General features: G+C 46.3%; 1 protein-coding gene across 1 annotated transcript in view; it reads left to right on the plus strand.

Annotated features, from left to right (window-relative positions):
- Positions 1-4,955: 4,955 nt before the first annotated feature.
- Positions 4,956-17,452, plus strand: part of LOC138974323 (ABC transporter G family member 20-like) — a 60,992-nt gene continuing 48,495 nt past the window's right edge. The window contains exons 1-3 of the mRNA XM_070347039.1: positions 4,956-5,080; positions 9,304-9,441; positions 14,973-15,132. Of these exons, the coding sequence (XP_070203140.1) occupies positions 9,305-9,441; positions 14,973-15,132 (297 nt within the window). The 5' untranslated portion in view covers positions 4,956-5,080; position 9,304. The remainder of the gene's footprint in view (positions 5,081-9,303; positions 9,442-14,972; positions 15,133-17,452) is intronic.

Consider the following 17,452-nt stretch of genomic DNA (forward strand, 5'->3'; position numbering starts at 1 on the left):
TCCCTGCTTGTGTACGACACCCATGTAGTACACTTCTTCTGCGTCGACAGCGTTGACTTGCTTGGAACGGCAACAAGAAAAGTAATGTCCGTACCTGCCACAGCCGTGACACTGCTTCCCTTTTGCTGGACAGTCACTGTCTTTCTTGTGTTGTCCACGTCCGCAGCGTGAACATGATGCATCACTTCTCCCCTCCTGAGGAAAGCGACGACCGCCACCACGCGGATGACGAAATCCACCCCTGGAACCGGCGTGCTTGGTTGCTGGACCGCTGCTGCCACTGTCACAGCTGGTACCTGCTGCACCTGCACCGCCGCGAGGGCGTCTGTTGAATCGCTGCGTACCGGTGTGTACAGCGTCAACACTGGAACGTTGCTCAGACAGCTGTCTCTTGACTTGCTCGTACTGCCTGGCTTGCTTAATGGCGTCTTGCAAATTCAGTTCTGCTTGCATTTGCAACTTTTCAGAGAGTTCTCGGTCGTTCACACCAAGGACGAACCTGTCGCGAATGGCTTCGTCGCGGTTATGAAAATCTGCGTGCTCAGAAAGTTCGTACAGGGCTCTGACGTAAGGTTCGATTTGCTCGCCGCTGTGTTGGCTTCTGGTGTTGAAGACAGCTCGAACGTGTATGACGTTCTTTTGTGGAACGAAGTGCGTGTCAAATAACTTCAGTACGTCCTCCAGTTTTGCTTCGTCATTGTCCTCGTCATATTCGAACTGTTCGTAGATCTGTTCGGCTTGTATGCCCATAGCATAGATTAAGGAACTGACCTGGACTGAAAATTGTTCTTTGTCTAGTTTAGAAGCAACCCTGTAGCGTTCGAAACGCTTACGCCACGTGAGCCACTGGTCGGGCCTCCCAAAGTCGAGTGGTTCAGGCGGTTTGAATGGCATGCTCTTCTTCTTCCGTACGACTATGCTCGACTATTTCAAAACTCACGGTTGGGTAAAGAATCCCACCGCTGCCACCATGTCGTGTTCCGAGCGTACATAAACAACACTCACATCAGGTACGTTCATCTATTTTACTTGTCTAGCAAACTGCTACAGATGACAACAATACAAGGTCGATGCGGTAAGCCATGCCTAATCAGTGTCCCGCGTGCATGCTAGCGCGAAGCGAATAGTGGGCGGAAAGGCACCGTTGCACATGCGCGCCCCATCATATGACCGACCGAGTTCGACCGACACGACCCGAGAGGTACCGAATACCGTCACAGTTAGTGTGTGTGTGTGTGTGTGTGTGTGTGTGTGTGTGTGTGTGTGTGTGTGTGTGTGTGTGTGTGTGTGTGATTTAGTTTGTAATCCCAGCCATTGACAAAGAACCATTTTTCCTTCTCTATCCCAGGTTGGTATCCTGCATAAGATTATGACCACTTCAAAGTCAGGGAGCTGGGCCTGGCCACATAGTTGAAGCAGACGTTGAACTCCCTCACCATTACCATCATCATATTCTGTGAGGTGGACTTCGCCTACGACCAGAAGTTTGACCAGCGTCAAAGAGCGAGTGCAGGCAGCTGCTAGTGCTACAGGACATCATTGCGCGCCATCTCACTAACAAGATTCAACACCTTTGCTGACCCACAGCTTCTGAATGCTGTGTTTGCAAAGCAGCCCGGCATCAAGCCTCATTTACATGGGTGCCATCATTCAGGACTAACACCAACAGTTCATAAACAAATATTCACTGTGCACACGCATGGTTGGCAAAGTGGAGCAGAAAACTTGGAGTATTGCTGCTTGTTAATTTTTATTCATCGATGATTGTTATTCATCTAGCTACTCCACAAAATATGTTAATATCTTTTGTGATAGCAAGAATCTTAATGAAATGAAGCAGAGCGCTATTTTAAGATCTGAGAAACAAAGGGACGTAATTGCTCTGCTATATGACATGTGCAACAAGAGTAAGTGAGATTATGTGGAAGCAATTTTCTTGGCACCTGTGAGAATAACACGCTTTGGAATGAACAAAAGACTGTACACGCTTGTCGCACTTGTATGTATTAATAGCGCTTAGGCCTAAAAAAAAATAGGTGTGGTTACGGTAATCCAACCTACCCTATTTTTAGGGGCCGACCCTATAACTTTGTATTACATTTGTCAAAAAAAAAGAAAAAAAAAGACGAGTGCAAAAAACGCAATGAAAGCGAAAGCGCCCGTGTCGCACACTTATTTCCCTGTCAAGTAGGTTTAATTTGTACACATTAGAAAAAAAAGTTTAAAAAAAAAAGTGATTGCCTACCTACCTACCCTATTTTTTTGGCTATGTTACCGTAACCACACCTATTTTTTTGTGTGCCTTACATCCCTTTGTTGCTCATATTTTGTGCTACTGACTTGGTTGTATACAATTAATACTGATTGTGCAAATACTTTGTATTGTTTTCATCTCTGATTTTGTCATTAACAGTGATCGCTGTCGATAATGAGTTTGCACAGCCCTATGGTATTTACCTTGATGAACCCATACCAACCCATACCAACCCATACCAACCCATACCAACCCATACCAACCCATACCAACCCATACCAACCCATACCAACGCATTGTGATTGAAATTCTTGATTGCTGATCATGTTATCGCCTTCTGATTATTTTTTTTTTATCAAGTTCAGACTATTAATAGTCAATGTAGCATTGCTTCAATGAGATTAAGTCTACACATAATTTTTGTCTGCCCGATTGATAATACTATGCTGTGGTATTTTACTGAGACTGAAAAATGTGTTGTAATATTTTTTTATTTCACATTTTCATGTTTTAGCAATTGAAGGAATTTAGTATGCATTGTTCAACATTTTAAAAGTGTTACTGTTATCAAATTAGTATTCACATATTGAATTGTTAAAGACCTCAACAATTTAAATTTTAGATAAAATTTGTGATCTTAAAATTTTCTGTGCATTAATTCGAATTTGTATTTGCAAATGTTATTTTAATGTTTTCAGGAGAACGTTAATTTAACGTTTGCATGTGAACGTTAATTTAACGTTTGCACGTGAACGTTAATTTAACGTTTGCATGAGAACGTTTGATTATGGTTTTGTTTTGGTTAATTTTATGTTTGCATGCTAACGTTAAAAAACGTTAAATAAACGTTAATAAAACGTTTTATTTTGGTTATTTTCATGTTAGCAAAAAACGTTAAATAAACGTTAATCTAACCGTTATATTATGGTTTTATTTTGGTTTTATTTTGGTTATTTTTATGTTTGCAAAAACGTTAAATTAACGTTAATTTTAACGTTATATTATGGTTAGATTAACGTTAAATTAACGTTAGATTAACGTTAAATGTTAACGTTAATTTAACGTTTTATCACATGAGCAATTTAACGTTAAATTAACGTTAGCATGCTAACTGGGCTGTTCATTAATGTAGACGCACACGACACGATTTGCGCGAATACGCAGCGCAAGTATGGTAATTAATGAATCAAAGTGATCGATAAGCTTCAGGGCGCTGCCTCTCTGGCCCTCTATGACGCGGCTCCCTAGTGACGTCCATCACGTGCACAAGTGTAGCTGTGTGGCGATTTGACGTACTGTTGTTCATTTCTCTCGTTACCTACCCCAATTATTCCCCTTGACCATGCGTGTTTGTGTTTGTTCCGTGGTATCGTGTATGTCGTTGTTCCGTGATGCGTGTATATCTTTGTACGTAGATACTGCGTTTTAATTGGTTAATCCCTTAACGGATGCGTGCGCATCCACCCCCGACAGTGCGAGTTCGGTCAGTCTAACCGGTGATTTCGAAGTGTGAAGACGTGTCAGTGCGCTTAAGCCTTGAGACCGGTGTTCTATTTGAAACAGTTCTTTGTGTTGGTGTGACATCTTTTAAAATACAGATAGCCTATGCTGGATTGTGAGTATCATCTTTGACCTGTGGTTTAATAGCTGATTTACCATCAGCGAGGTGAGTGATTCAGACCGGCGTAACTCCGTGTGTGTTTAGTTCTTCATTGAGGAGTGAACTGTAAGTAGATGCTGTTTCTTTTGTTTATATTGAATTTTGCTTGTCTATAATATGTTCTGATCGTATGAATGATGCTATGGTGTGCACGTATGTATGTAGCTATTTTATCCTTGTGGCGTTATAGCGTCAGTGTCGTTGTTTCGCCGGTGAGACCCAGTTTCCTGCGCTAGCCTAGTTCTTTGTCTTGTAATAGCGTGTCCTGTGTTGCGGGCGCGTCACATCCTGTGTGACGTTATAGATAGCGTAGCGCCCCCTGTAGTAACTTGTGAAGTTATCGGTCCTTGTCAGTGTGTCACGCTCCGACGGGTTAAGACCGTAAGGCGTGAAGCGTATCCTCAGTGACCTATTGTGTAGGGAGTTAGTCCCGTCTCTCCCATTGTTTCTGGTGTACGTTAATTAAAAGTCACGTTATCGCAACCTCTGTCTTGGCGTCTCAGTTATGCTTCCTGGCCTATTTCCCCCCTTCCACTCCACCCTATCACACAAGTAAGGGAGGTAACTCAGTGAAAGAAACTCAAACTAACGAACACAATGAGTGCTCTTTCTTTGCCTATTCTACGAGTCATCAAGTCAGCGTTTTGAACACTTCCTGCCGCAAAGGGAAGTCAGTCCTCCTGTACGGTAGCATAATTTGTAACGCAGAATATTATGGTAAAATTTTGGAGGCGACCTGAGGGCATGTTCCCTTTGGTATTATCCCATTTAATGTGTATCGTTGGCGCAGATCTGTCAGGTGACTGATTGTTAAAACGGCACGAGCCTAATTATCATAAATCTATCATATGACTGGTGGCTGTAGCAGTGTGCATAGCTTCAGGCGATGACCACGTTTCTTGCAGCGCGCGCATCGTCCTCTCTGCGTCCTGACTGTGGCCTGCTAATAGTGACGTAGAGACATGATACAGTAGAGGCATAATACACGTAGAGACATAATACACGTAGAGACATAATACACGTAGATACAAGCACCCTGAGCGAGAGACACAGCGGGCAAGAAAAGGGAAGTGATTTGCATCCTGTGCTTATAATCACTCGTTGCAACCTCCCGTGACAAACACAACGCAGACGTCTTGATTCCCGCTTCAGTCAGCCTTACTCAGGTTCGTGCCCTGTCTGTCTCCTGTCTGTGTCCTGCCTGTCTCCTGTCTGTGTCCTGTCTGTCTCCTGTCTGTCTCCTGTCTGTCTCCTGCCTGTCTCCTGTCTGTCTCCTGTCTGTCTCCTGTCTGTGTCCTGCCTGTCTCCTGTCTGTGTCCTGTCTGTCTCCTGTATGTCTCCTGTCTGTGTCCTGTCTGTCTCCTGTCTGTGTCCTGTATGTCTCCTGTCTGTCTCCTGTCTGTCTCCTGTCTGTGTCCTGTATGTCTCCTGCCTGTGTCCTGTCTGTCTCCTGTCTGTGTCCTGCCTGTCTCCTGTCTGTCTCCTGTCTGTGTCCTGCCTGTCTCCTGTCTGTCTCCTGTCTGTGTCCTGCCTGTGTCCTGTCTGTCTCCTGTCTGTGTCCTGTCTGTCTCCTGTCTGTCTCTTGTATGTGTCCTGTCAGTGTCCTGTCTGTGTCCTGTCTGTGTCCTGTCTGTGTCCTGTCTGTCTCCTGTCTGTGTCCTGTCTGTCTCCTGTCTGTCTCCTGTCTGTGTCCTGTCTGTCTCCTGTCTGTGTCCTGTCTGTCTCCTGTCTGTCTCCTGTCTGTCTTCTGTCTGTCTCCTGCCTGTCTCCTGTCTGTCTCCTGTCTGTCTCCTGTCTGTCTCTTGTATGTGTCCTGTCAGTGTCCTGTCAGTGTCCTGTCTGTGTCCTGTCTGTGTCCTGTCTGTGTCCTGTCAGTGTCCTGTCTGTGTCCTGCCTGTCTCCTGTCTGTGTCCTGCCTGTCTCCTGTCTGTGTCCTGTCTGTCTCCTGTCTGTCTCTTGTATGTGTCCTGTCAGTGTCCTGTCTGTGTCCTGTCTGTCTCCTGTCTGTGTCCTGTCAGTGTCCTGTCTGTGTCCTGCCTGTCTCCTGTCTGTGTCCTGCCTGTCTCCTGTATGTCTCCTGTCTGTGTCCTGTCTGTGTCCTGCCTGTCTCCTGTCTGTGTCCTGTCTGTCTCCTGTCTGTGTCCTGCCTGTCTCCTGTCTGTGTCCTGTCTGTGTCCTGTCTGTGTCCTGTCTGTGTCCTGTCTGTCTCCTGTCTGTCTCCTGTCTGTGTCCTGTCTGTGTCCTGTCTGTCTCCTGTCTGTGTCCTGTCTGTGTCCTGTCTGTGTCCTGTCTGTGTCCTGTCTGTGTCCTGCCTGTCTCCTGTCTGTGTCCTGTCTGTCTCCTGTCTGTCTCTTGTATGTCTCCTGTCAGTGTCCTGTCTGTGTCCTGTATGTCTCCTGTCAGTGTCCTGTCTGTCTCCTGTCTGTGTCCTGTCTGTGTCCTGTCTGTGTCCTGTCTGTGTCCTGTCTGTCTCCTGTCAGTGTCCTGTCTGTGTCCTGTCTGTGTCCTGTCTGTCTCCTGTCTGTCTCCTGTCTGTGTCCTGTCTGTCTCCTGTCTGTCTCCTGTCTGTCTCCTGTCTGTGTCCTGTCTGTGTCCTGTCTGTGTCCTGTCTGTCTCCTGTCTGTGTCCTGTATGTGTCCTGTCTGTGTCCTGTCTGTCTCCTGTCTGTCTCCTGTCTGTCTCCTGTCTGTGTCCTGCCTGTCTCATGTCTGTCTCCTGTCTGTGTCCTGTCTGTCTCCTGTCTGTCTCCTGTCTGTCTCCTGTCTGTCTCCTGTCTGTGTCCTGTCTGTGTCCTGTCTGTCTCCTGTCTGTCTCATGTCTGTCTCCTGTCTGTGTCCTGTCTGTGTCCTGTCTGTGTCATGTCTGTCTCCTGTCTGTCTCCTGTCTGTCTCATGTCTGTCTCCTGTCTGTGTCCTGTCTGTGTCCTGTCTGTGTCCTGTCTGTCTCCTGTCTGTGTCCTGTCTGTCTCATGTCTGTCTCCTGTCTGTGTCCTGTCTGTCTCCTGTCTGTGTCCTGTCTGTCTCCTGTCTGTGTCCTGTCTGTCTCCTGTCTGTCTCCTGTCTGTCTCCTGTCTGTGTCCTGTCTGTCTCCTGTCTGTCTCTTGTCTGTCTCCTGTCTGTCTCCTGTCTGTCTCCTGTCTGTCTCCTGTCTGTCTCCTGTCTGTGTCCTGCCTGTCTCCTGTCTGTCTCCTGTCTGTGTCCTGCCTGTGTCCTGTCTGTGTCCTGTCTGTCTCCTGTCTGTCTCCTGTCTGTCTCCTGTCTGTCTCCTGTCTGTGTCCTGTCTGTCTCCTGTCTGTCTCCTGTCTGTCTCCTGTCTGTCTCCTGTCTGTCTCCTGTCTGTGTCCTGTCTGTCTCCTGTCTGTCTCCTGTCTGTCTCCTGTCTGTCTCCTGTCTGTGTCCTGTCTGTCTCCTGTCTGTCTCCTGTCTGTGTCCTGTCTGTCTCCTGTCTGTGTCCTGTCTGTCTCCTGTCTGTCTCCTGTCTGTGTCATGTATGTCTCCTGTCTGTGTCCCGTATGTCTCCTGTGTGTGTCCTGCCTGTCTCTTGTATGTGTCCTGTCTGTCTCCTGTATGTGTCCTGTCTGTGTCCTGCCTGTCTCTTGTATGTGTCCTGTCTGTCTCCTGTATGTGTCCTGTCTGTCTCCTGTCTGTGTCCTGTCTGTGTCCTGTCTGTCTCCTGTCTGTCTCCTGTCTGTGTCCTGTCTGTCTCCTGTCTGTGTCCTGTCTGTCTCCTGTCTGTCTCCTGTCTGTCTCCTGTCTGTCTCCTGTCTGTGTCCTGTCTGTCTCCTGTCTGTGTCCTGTCTGTCTCCTGTCTGTCTCTTGTCTGTCTCCTGTCTGCCTCCTGCCTGTCTCCTGTCTGTCTCCTGTCTGTCTCCTGTCTGTCTCCTGTCTGTCTCCTGTCTGTCTCCTGTCTGTCTCCTGTCTGTCTCCTGTCTGTCTCCTGTCTGTCTCCTGTCTGTCTCCTGTCTGTGTCCTGTCTGTGTCCTGTCTGTCTCCTGTCTGTCTCCTGTCTGTCTCCTGTCTGTGTCCTGTCTGTGTCCCGTCTGTCTCCTGTCTGTCTCCTGTCTGTGTCCTGTCTGTCTCCTGTCTGTGTCCTGTCTGTCTCTTGTCTGTGTCCTGTCTGTGTCCTGTCTGTCTCCTGTCTGTGTACTGTCTGTCTCCTGTCTGTCTCCTGTCTGTGTCCTGTCTGTGTCCTGTCTGTCTCCTGCCTGTCTCCTGTCTGTCTCCTGTCTGTCTCCTGTCTGTCTCATGTCTGTGTCCTGTCTGTCTCCTGTCTGTCTCCTGTCTGTGTCCTGTCTGTCTCCTGTCTGTCTCCTGTCTGTCTCCTGTCTGTGTCCTGCCTGTCTCCTGTCTGTCTCCTGTCTGTCTCCTGTCTGTCTCCTGTCTGTCTCCTGTCTGTCTCCTGTCTGTCTCCTGTCTGTCTCCCATCCTTCCTTCACTCTGTCTGTCTCCTGCCTGTCTCCTGTCTGTCTCCTGTCTGTCTCCTGTCTGTCTCCTGTCTGTCTCCTGTCTGTCTCCTGTCTGTGTCCTGTCTGTCTCCTGTCTGTGTCCTGTCTGTCTCCTGTCTGTCTCCTGTCAGTGTCCTGTCTGTGTCCTGTCTGTCTCCTGTCAGTGTCCTGTCTATGTCCTGTCTGTCTCCTGTCTGTCTCCTGTCTGTCTCCTGCCTGTCTCCTGTCTGTCTCCTGTCTGTCTCCTGTCTGTCTCCTGTCTGTCTCCTGTCTGTCTCCTGTCTGTCTCCTGTCTGTGTCCTGTCTGTCTCCTGTCTGTGTCCTGTATGTGTCCTGTATGTGTCCTGTCTGTCTCCTGTCTGTCTCCTGTCTGTCTCCTGTCTGTCTCCTGTCTGTCTCCTGTCTGTCTCCCATCCATCCTTCACTTAACTTTTCTCTGTTATAGGTATCATTGCTTTTATTCTTTCCTTCTTCTGTTTTTGTTTATATCTGTCTTTTTCTCCCTTTTATTCCTGTTGTCTCCCTTTTATTCCTGTTGTCTCCCTTTTATTCCTGTTGTCTCCCTTTTATTCCTGTTGTCTCCCTTTTATTCCTGTTGTCTCCCTTTTATTCCTGTTGTCTCCCTTTTATTCCTGTTGTCTCCCTTTTATTCCTGTTGTCTTACTGGTACTCTTTTCTCTTTTGTTTATATCTGTCTTTTTCTCCTTTTTATTCCTGTTGTCTTACTGGTACTCTTTTCTCTCTTGTTTTATTCGTTCTCTCTTTTTCTTCTGCTTTGTTTTCCTCTTTCGATTTTACATTTAGTCAAGTTGTGTGTGTGTGTGTGTGTGTGTGTGTGAGACACGACGATGATGATGATGATGACGGTGATGATGATGATAATGATGATGATGACGACGACGACGACGATGATGATGATGACGATGACGATGGTGATGACGACAGGATGGGGGACACGGGCCAGCAGAGGCCCAGTACGAGCAACGCGGTGTGGGGAAGACGGCTGTGCAAGAGTTACGGCAAGGGCAAGTCACTCAACACCGTCCTCAACGGGCTCAACATCAACGTCCCCTATGGTGCTATGTCAGTACTGTGTGTGTGTGTGTGTGTGTGTGTGTGTGTGTGTGTGTGTGTGTGTGTGTGTGTGTGTGTGTGTGTGTGTGTGTGTGTGTGTGTGTGTGTGTGTGCGGTAGGGAGAGAGAAGGGGTTGTGGTGATTGTGTTGGGACAGAGATATGTCGTCAGAAAACAAGAGAAAGAGACGGGGAACAGCAGTCGAGTCGCATATCTATTGAAACAATGTTATTTCTATCCCAGTGCACCATAAGTCTTTTTGACTAATCAGAACTGATTCTAGGTGACCCTCTACATGTTATGACGTTCAGGCTTAAAAATAAGCAAGACAAAGTAAACATTGAAATTAACAATATCAGCGTGACTTATTTTAAAGAATGACACTTTAAATGCTGTCAGATAATACACTCTTTATCTAACAGAAAATACTGAGAAGCCAGTTTTGTCGGTTGGTGTACTTTGGCATTAGCGAGATGGCTCTCTCTTGGATTCAAAATTATTTCTCAGACAGGAAACAGTTTGTTCTGATCGATGGCCAACAATCTGCTGAAACCTCTCTTGTGTTTGGTGTTCCTCAAGGTTCTGTGTTAGGCCCGGTGCTGTTTATTATGTACACAACACCGCTGACAACTCTCATAGAGAATCATTGTGTGCTACACGAAATCTTCGCAGATGATACGCAGATCAATCATTCCGCATCACATGACAAGTACCCAGATTTGGTTCTGTCGCTACAGGAGTGTGTGAGAGATGTCGGGGCATGGATGGAAGAGAACAAACTCAAACTAAATGACGACAAAACTGAAGCCATGCGTTTTTCATACTCCACCCCTACCCATGCTAAGTCTATTTCAGAACTCCCACAGGCCATCTCTTTGAACAATATTGACATCAAGTTCTCGGATACATCCCGTGATCTCGGAGTCTTTTTTGACAAAGATCTTAGCATGAAACAGCATGTAGTCCAAACATGTAAAGCAGCGCGAATGGAGATCCGGCGTATAGGTTCCATTCGACAGTACCTTACCGAAGACGCAACCAAAAGACTAGTCTGTTCCGGCATACTCTCTAGATTAGACTACTGTAATTCACTGCTCGCTGAATGTCCCAAATCTGTCACCAAGCCCCTGCAACTAGTCCAGAACGCTGCCGCTAGACTCGTGTTTCGAACACCTATGAAACAAAGCGTCACGCCTCTACTCAAACAGCTACATTGGCTTCCAGTGGAACAAAGAATTAAATACAAGATCTGCTGCATTTTCTATCAAATTGCCGCGGGCACGGCTCCACAGTACCTGTCCGATCTCGTGCAGAAAAACAATCCTGAAAGGGTTGTCCGTTCTGCCTCCCAAAATAAATTTGTCAAAGCTCCTAAGTATCAGAGGGACGATCATGGTGGCCGCTGTCTTTCAGTCGCAGCTGATCATATCTGGAACAAACTCCCTTTGTCTCTACGTCTCAGTCCATCTCTGCCTTCTTTCAAAGCAAATCTCAAGACTCACCTCTTCAGAGAAGCATTCTATGATGATGTAGTTGTCGCGACCCTGTAAATGTGCACTTTCGGATGAACAATGTTTACTGTGTGTGTGTGTGTGTGTGTGTGTGGACATGTGTGTGTGTGTGTGTGTGCATTATAATTGTTGTGTATACTGAGAGTTCGTTCCTGTAAGAGCCTCTGGATTTTTGTAACATTTATGTTTTGTTTTTGGTTTTTGTTGTAAAGTGTTTATGATTGTGTTCTATTCCGTCAATGGCGTCATTCTGGTAATGATGTTGTTATTGCTTTTGTAAAGCGCTTTGTGTGTTCGAAAGCGCTATTGAAATCACCATTATTATTATTATTATTACAGAACGGCAAGGCACCACCCCCCCCCCCCCACCACCCACCATCTGCGTTTGCAATGCCGACCCACTCGCTTCAAAATGTCATTGTCAAAGTTCTGAAGATTCAAGTGAAATTGCGTCACTGAATTTACCTCAAATACATCTTTATGTCATTTCCTTTCTCGCTGGCGTCGATGCGAAATGTGTCGCTCTCAGTTGGACAAGAAAAATCGAAGCATCTGAAACGAACGTTCTACATGGTTTATCTCGTCATCAGAGACGAGTTGCCCAGAGCGGTTCGCCACGGGTCGCTCGCAGTGCGAATGACAAAAATCCGTTTCTTAGGGCAGTGCAGGAAAGCGCTCGCGAAGCACTCGGCGAGCGGCTTTGGTATATGCTCGCCCACCGCCCGCCGCGTTATCCAAGATGGCGGCGGTGTTTACACTGCGATGCCGTGTAGCGTGTTTCGATCTTCTCGGCGTGGTTTTCGACGTGACCCGAGGGATCCACCGCTTTTCATGGTTCAGGGACTACCCCAGCTAAATTTCCCATCATAACTACATTCTCTCTGACGATTTCACTGACCGAATCGTCTACTAGTTTGAGAAGTACAACTTTTTTCATATCTCGCAGCAATTGTGCTTTCTTCGTCGTCATCGTGAAGCGATTTGCCTCGTTGTGAGCCCGTTGCATTGACCAATCCAGAGCGACTTTTCTCTGAGCGGGCTATTGTGATTCTGAGCAACGCATGGCTGACTAGCACGTCTCAAGTGTAGCTTCACTTTGCATTACCCATGATGCATTGTGTTCACTGGCCCATGGTGCGTTTTGTTCACTGACCCATGGTGCATTGTGTTCACTGGCCCATGGTGCGCTTTGTTCACTGACCCATGGTGCATTGTGTTCACTGGCCCATGGTGCGTTTTGTTCACTGACCCATGGTGCATTGTGTTTACTGGCCCATGGTGCGTTTTGTTCACTTATCCATGATGCATTGTGTTCACTGGCCCATGGTGCGTTTTGTTCACTGACCCATGGTGCATTGTGTTCACTGGCCCATGGTGCGTTTTGTTCACTGACCCATGGTGCATTGTGTTCACTGGCCCATGGTGCGTTTTGTTCACTGACCCATGGTGCATTGTGTTCACTGGCCCATGGTGCGTTTTGTTCACTGACCCATGGTGCATTGTGTTCACTGGCCCATGGTGCGTTTTGTTCACTTATCCATGATACATTTTGTTCACTTACCCATGATGCATTTCGTTCACTGACCCATGATGCATTGTGTTCACTTACCCATGATGCATTTCGTTCACTGACCCATGATGCATTGTGTTCACTTACCCATGATGCATTTTGTTCACTTACCCATGATGCATTTCGTTCACTTACCCATGATACATTTCGTTCACTTACCCATGATGCATTTCGTTCACTTACCCATGATACATTTCGTTCACTTACCCATGATGCATTTCGTTCACTTACCCATGATACATTTCGTTCACTGACCCATGATGCATTGTGTTCACTTACCCATGATGCATTTTGTTCACTTACCCATGATGCATTTTGTTCACTTACCCATGATGCATTGTGTTCACTGACCCATGATGCATTGTGTTCACTGACCCATGATGCATTTCGTTCACTTACCCATGATACATTTCGTTCACTTACCCATGATGCATTTCGTTCACTTACCCATGATGCATTTCGTTCACTTACCCATGATGCATTTCGTTCACTTACCCATGATGCATTTCGTTCACTTACCCATGATGCATTTCGTTCACTTACCCATGATACATTTCGTTCACTGACCCATGATGCATTGTGTTCACTTACCCATGATGCATTTTGTTCACTTACCCATGATGCATTTTGTTCACTTACCCATGATGCATTTTGTTCACTTACCCATGATGCATTTCGTTCACTTACCCATGATGCATTTCGTTCACTTACCCATGATACATTTCGTTCACTTACCCATGATGCATTTCGTTCACTTACCCATGATACATTTCGTTCACTGACCCATGATGCATTGTGTTCACTTACCCATGATGCATTTCATTCACTTACCCATGATGCATTGTGTTCACTTACCCATGATGCATTTCGTTCACTTACCCATGATGCATTGTGTTCACTTACCCATGATGCATTGTGTTCACTGACCCATGATGCATTGTGTTCACTGACCCATGATGCATTTTGTTCACTTACCCATGATACATTTTGTTCACTTACCCATGATGCATTTCGTTCACTTACCCATGATGCATTTCTGTCACTTACCCATGATACATTTCGTTCACTTACCCATGATGCATTTCGTTCACTTACCCATGATACATTTCGTTCACTGACCCATGATGCATTGTGTTCACTTACCCATGATGCATTTTGTTCACTTACCCATGATGCATTTTGTTCACTTACCCATGATGCATTTCGTTCACTGACCCATGATGCATTGTGTTCACTGACCCATGATGCATTTCGTTCACTTACCCATGATGCATTTCGTTCACTTACCCATGATACATTTCGTTCACTGACCCATGATGCATTGTGTTCACTTACCCATGATGCATTTCGTTCACTTACCCATGATGCATTTCGTTCACTGACCCATGATGCATTGTGTTCCCTTACCCATGATGCATTGTGTTCACTTACCCATGATACATTTCGTTCACTTACCCATGATGCATTTCGTTCACTGACCCATGATGCATTTCGTTCACTTACCCATGATGCATTGTGTTCACTTACCCATGATGCATTTCGTTCACTTACCCATGATGCATTTCGTTCACTGACCCATGATGCATTGTGTTCACTTACCCATGATGCATTGTGTTCACTTACCCATGATGCATTGTGTTCACTTACCCATGATGCATTGTGTTCACTTACCCATGATGCATTTCGTTCACTTACCCATGATACATTTCGTTCACTGACCCATGATGCATTGTGTTCACTTACCCATGATGCATTTTGTTCACTTACCCATGATGCATTTTGTTCACTTACCCATGATGCATTTCGTTCACTGACCCATGATGCATTTTGTTCACTTACCCATGATACATTTCGTTTGCTTACCCATGATGCATTTCGTTCACTTACCCATGATGCATTTCGTTCACTTACCCATGATGCATTGTGTTCACTTACCCATGATGCATTTTGTTCACTTACCCATGATGCATTTCGTTCACTGACCCATGATGCATTTTGTTCACTTACCCATGATACATTTTGTTCACTTACCCATGATACATTTCGTTCACTGACCCATGATGCATTTCGTTTACTTACCCATGATACATTTCGTTCACTTACCCATGATACATTTCGTTTACTTACCCATGATACATTTCGTTCACTTACCCATGATGCATTTCGTTTACTTACCCATGATACATTTCGTTCACTTACCCATGATACATTTCGTTCACTTACCCATGATGCATTTCGTTCACTTACCCATGATACATTTCGTTCACTGACCCATGATGCATTGTGTTCACTTACCCATGATGCATTTTGTTCACTTACCCATGATGCATTTCGTTCACTGACCCATGATGCATTTTGTTCACTTACCCATGATACATTTTGTTCACTTACCCATGATACATTTCGTTTACTTACCCATGATGCATTTCGTTCGCTTACGCATGATGCTGTGCGGTACAGTTACGGTCTCCTGGGGCCAAGCGGATGTGGCAAGACGACGTTGTTGCGGTGCATTGTGGGACTGCTGCCGGTGGACAGGGGCGCCCTCTTGGCCATGGGAGACAAGCCGGGGTCACGTGACCACAGCGTGCCGGGCTCGATGGTTGGCTACATGCCGCAGGTCAGTCTGAGAGAGAGAGAGAGAGAGAGAGAGAGAGAGAGAGAGAGAGAGAGAGAGAGAGAGAGAGAGAGAGAGAGAGACGGAGACAGAGAGAGAGTTAGAAAAAGAGAGAGAGAGAAAGAGACAGACAGACAGAGAGAGACAGAGAGAGAGAGAAAGACAGAGAAAGACACAGTCAGAGAAAGAGACAAAGACAGAAAGAGACAGTGAGAGACAGAGACACAGATGACACAGACAGAGACACAAACAGAGACACAAACAGAGACACAGAGACACAGACAGAGACACAGACAGAGACAGAGACACAGACAGAGACACAGAGACACAAACAGAGACACAGAGACACAAACAGAGACACAGACAGAGACACAGACAGAGACACAGAGACACAAACAGAGACACAGAGACACAAACAGAGACACAGAGACACAAACAGAGACACAGACAGAGACACAGACAGAGACACAGACAGAGACACAGACAGAGACACAGAGACACAGACAGAGACACAGACAGAGACACAGACAGAGACACAGACAGAGACACAAACAGAGACACAGACAGAGACACAAACAGAGACACAGAGACACACACAGAGACACAAACAGAGACACAGAGACACAGACAGAGACACAAACAGAGAGAGACACAGACAGAGACACAGACACAGACAGAGACACAGACACAGACAGACACAGACAGAGACACAAACAGAGACACAGACAGAGACACAGACAGAGACACAAACAGAGACACAAACAGAGACACAGACAGAGACACAGACAGAGACACAAACAGAGACACAGACAGAGACACAGACAGAGACACAGACAGAGACACAGACAGAGACACAGAGACACAGACAGAGACACAGAGACACAGACAGAGACACAGACAGAGACACAGACAGAGACACAAACAGAGACACAGACAGAGACACAGACAGAGACACAGAGACACAGACAGAGACACAGAGACACAGACAGAGACACAGACAGAGACACAAACAGAGACACAGAGACACAGACAGAGACACAGAGACACAGACAGAGACAGAGACAGAGACACAGACAGAGACACAAACAGAGACACAGAGACACAAACAGAGACACAAACAGAGACACAAACAGAGACACAAACAGAGACACAGACAGAGACACAGACAGAGACACAGAGACACAGACAGAGACACAGACAGAGACACAGAGACACAAACAGAGACACAGAGACACACATAGAGTGAGAGACACAGACACTCAAACAGAGACATAGACACAGAGACACAAACAGAGACACAGACAGAGACACAGAGACACAGAAAGAGACACAGACAGAGACACAGACAGAGACACAGAGACACAGAGAAACAGACAGAGACACAGACAGAGACACAGACAGAGACACAAACAGAGACACAGAGACACAGACAGAGACACAAACAGACACAGACACACAGACAGAGACACAGACAGAGACACAGAGACACAAACAGAGACAGAGAGACACAAACAGAGACACAAACAGAGACACAGACAGAGACACAAACAGAGATACAGAGACACAGACAGAGACACAGACAGAGACACAGACAGAGACACAGACAGAGACACAGACAGACACAGACAGAGACACAGACACAGACACAGACACAGACATAGACACAAACAGAGACACAGACAGAGACACAAACAGAGACACAGAGACACAGACAGAGACACAGACAGAGACACAGAGACAGACAGAGACACAGACAGAGACACAAACAGAGACACAGACAGAGACACAAACAGAGATACAGAGACACAGACAGAGACACAGACAGAGACACAGACAGAGACACAGAGACAGACAGAGACACAGACAGAGACACAAACAGAGACACAGACAGAGATACAAACAGAGATACAGAGACACAGACAGAGACACAGACAGAGACACAGAGACAGACAGAGACACAGACAGAGACACAGAGACACAGACAGAGACACAGACAGAGACACAGACACAGACAGAGACACAGACAGAGACACAAACAGAGATACAGACAGAGACAGAGATACAGAGACACAGACCGAGACACAGACAGACACACAGACACAGACAGAGACACAGACAGAGACACAGACAGACACACACACACACAGACAGAGACACAGACAGAGACACAGACAGACACAGACAGAGACACAAACAGAGACACAAACAGAGACACAGACAGAGACACAGACAGAGACACAAACAGAGACACAGACAGAGACACAGACACAGACAGAGACACAAACAGACACATAGACACAGACAGAGACACAGACAGAGACAC

The sequence above is a fragment of the Littorina saxatilis genome, linkage group LG8 (assembly GCF_037325665.1).
Source record: "Littorina saxatilis isolate snail1 linkage group LG8, US_GU_Lsax_2.0, whole genome shotgun sequence".
Lineage (NCBI taxonomy): Eukaryota > Metazoa > Mollusca > Gastropoda > Littorinimorpha > Littorinidae > Littorina > Littorina saxatilis.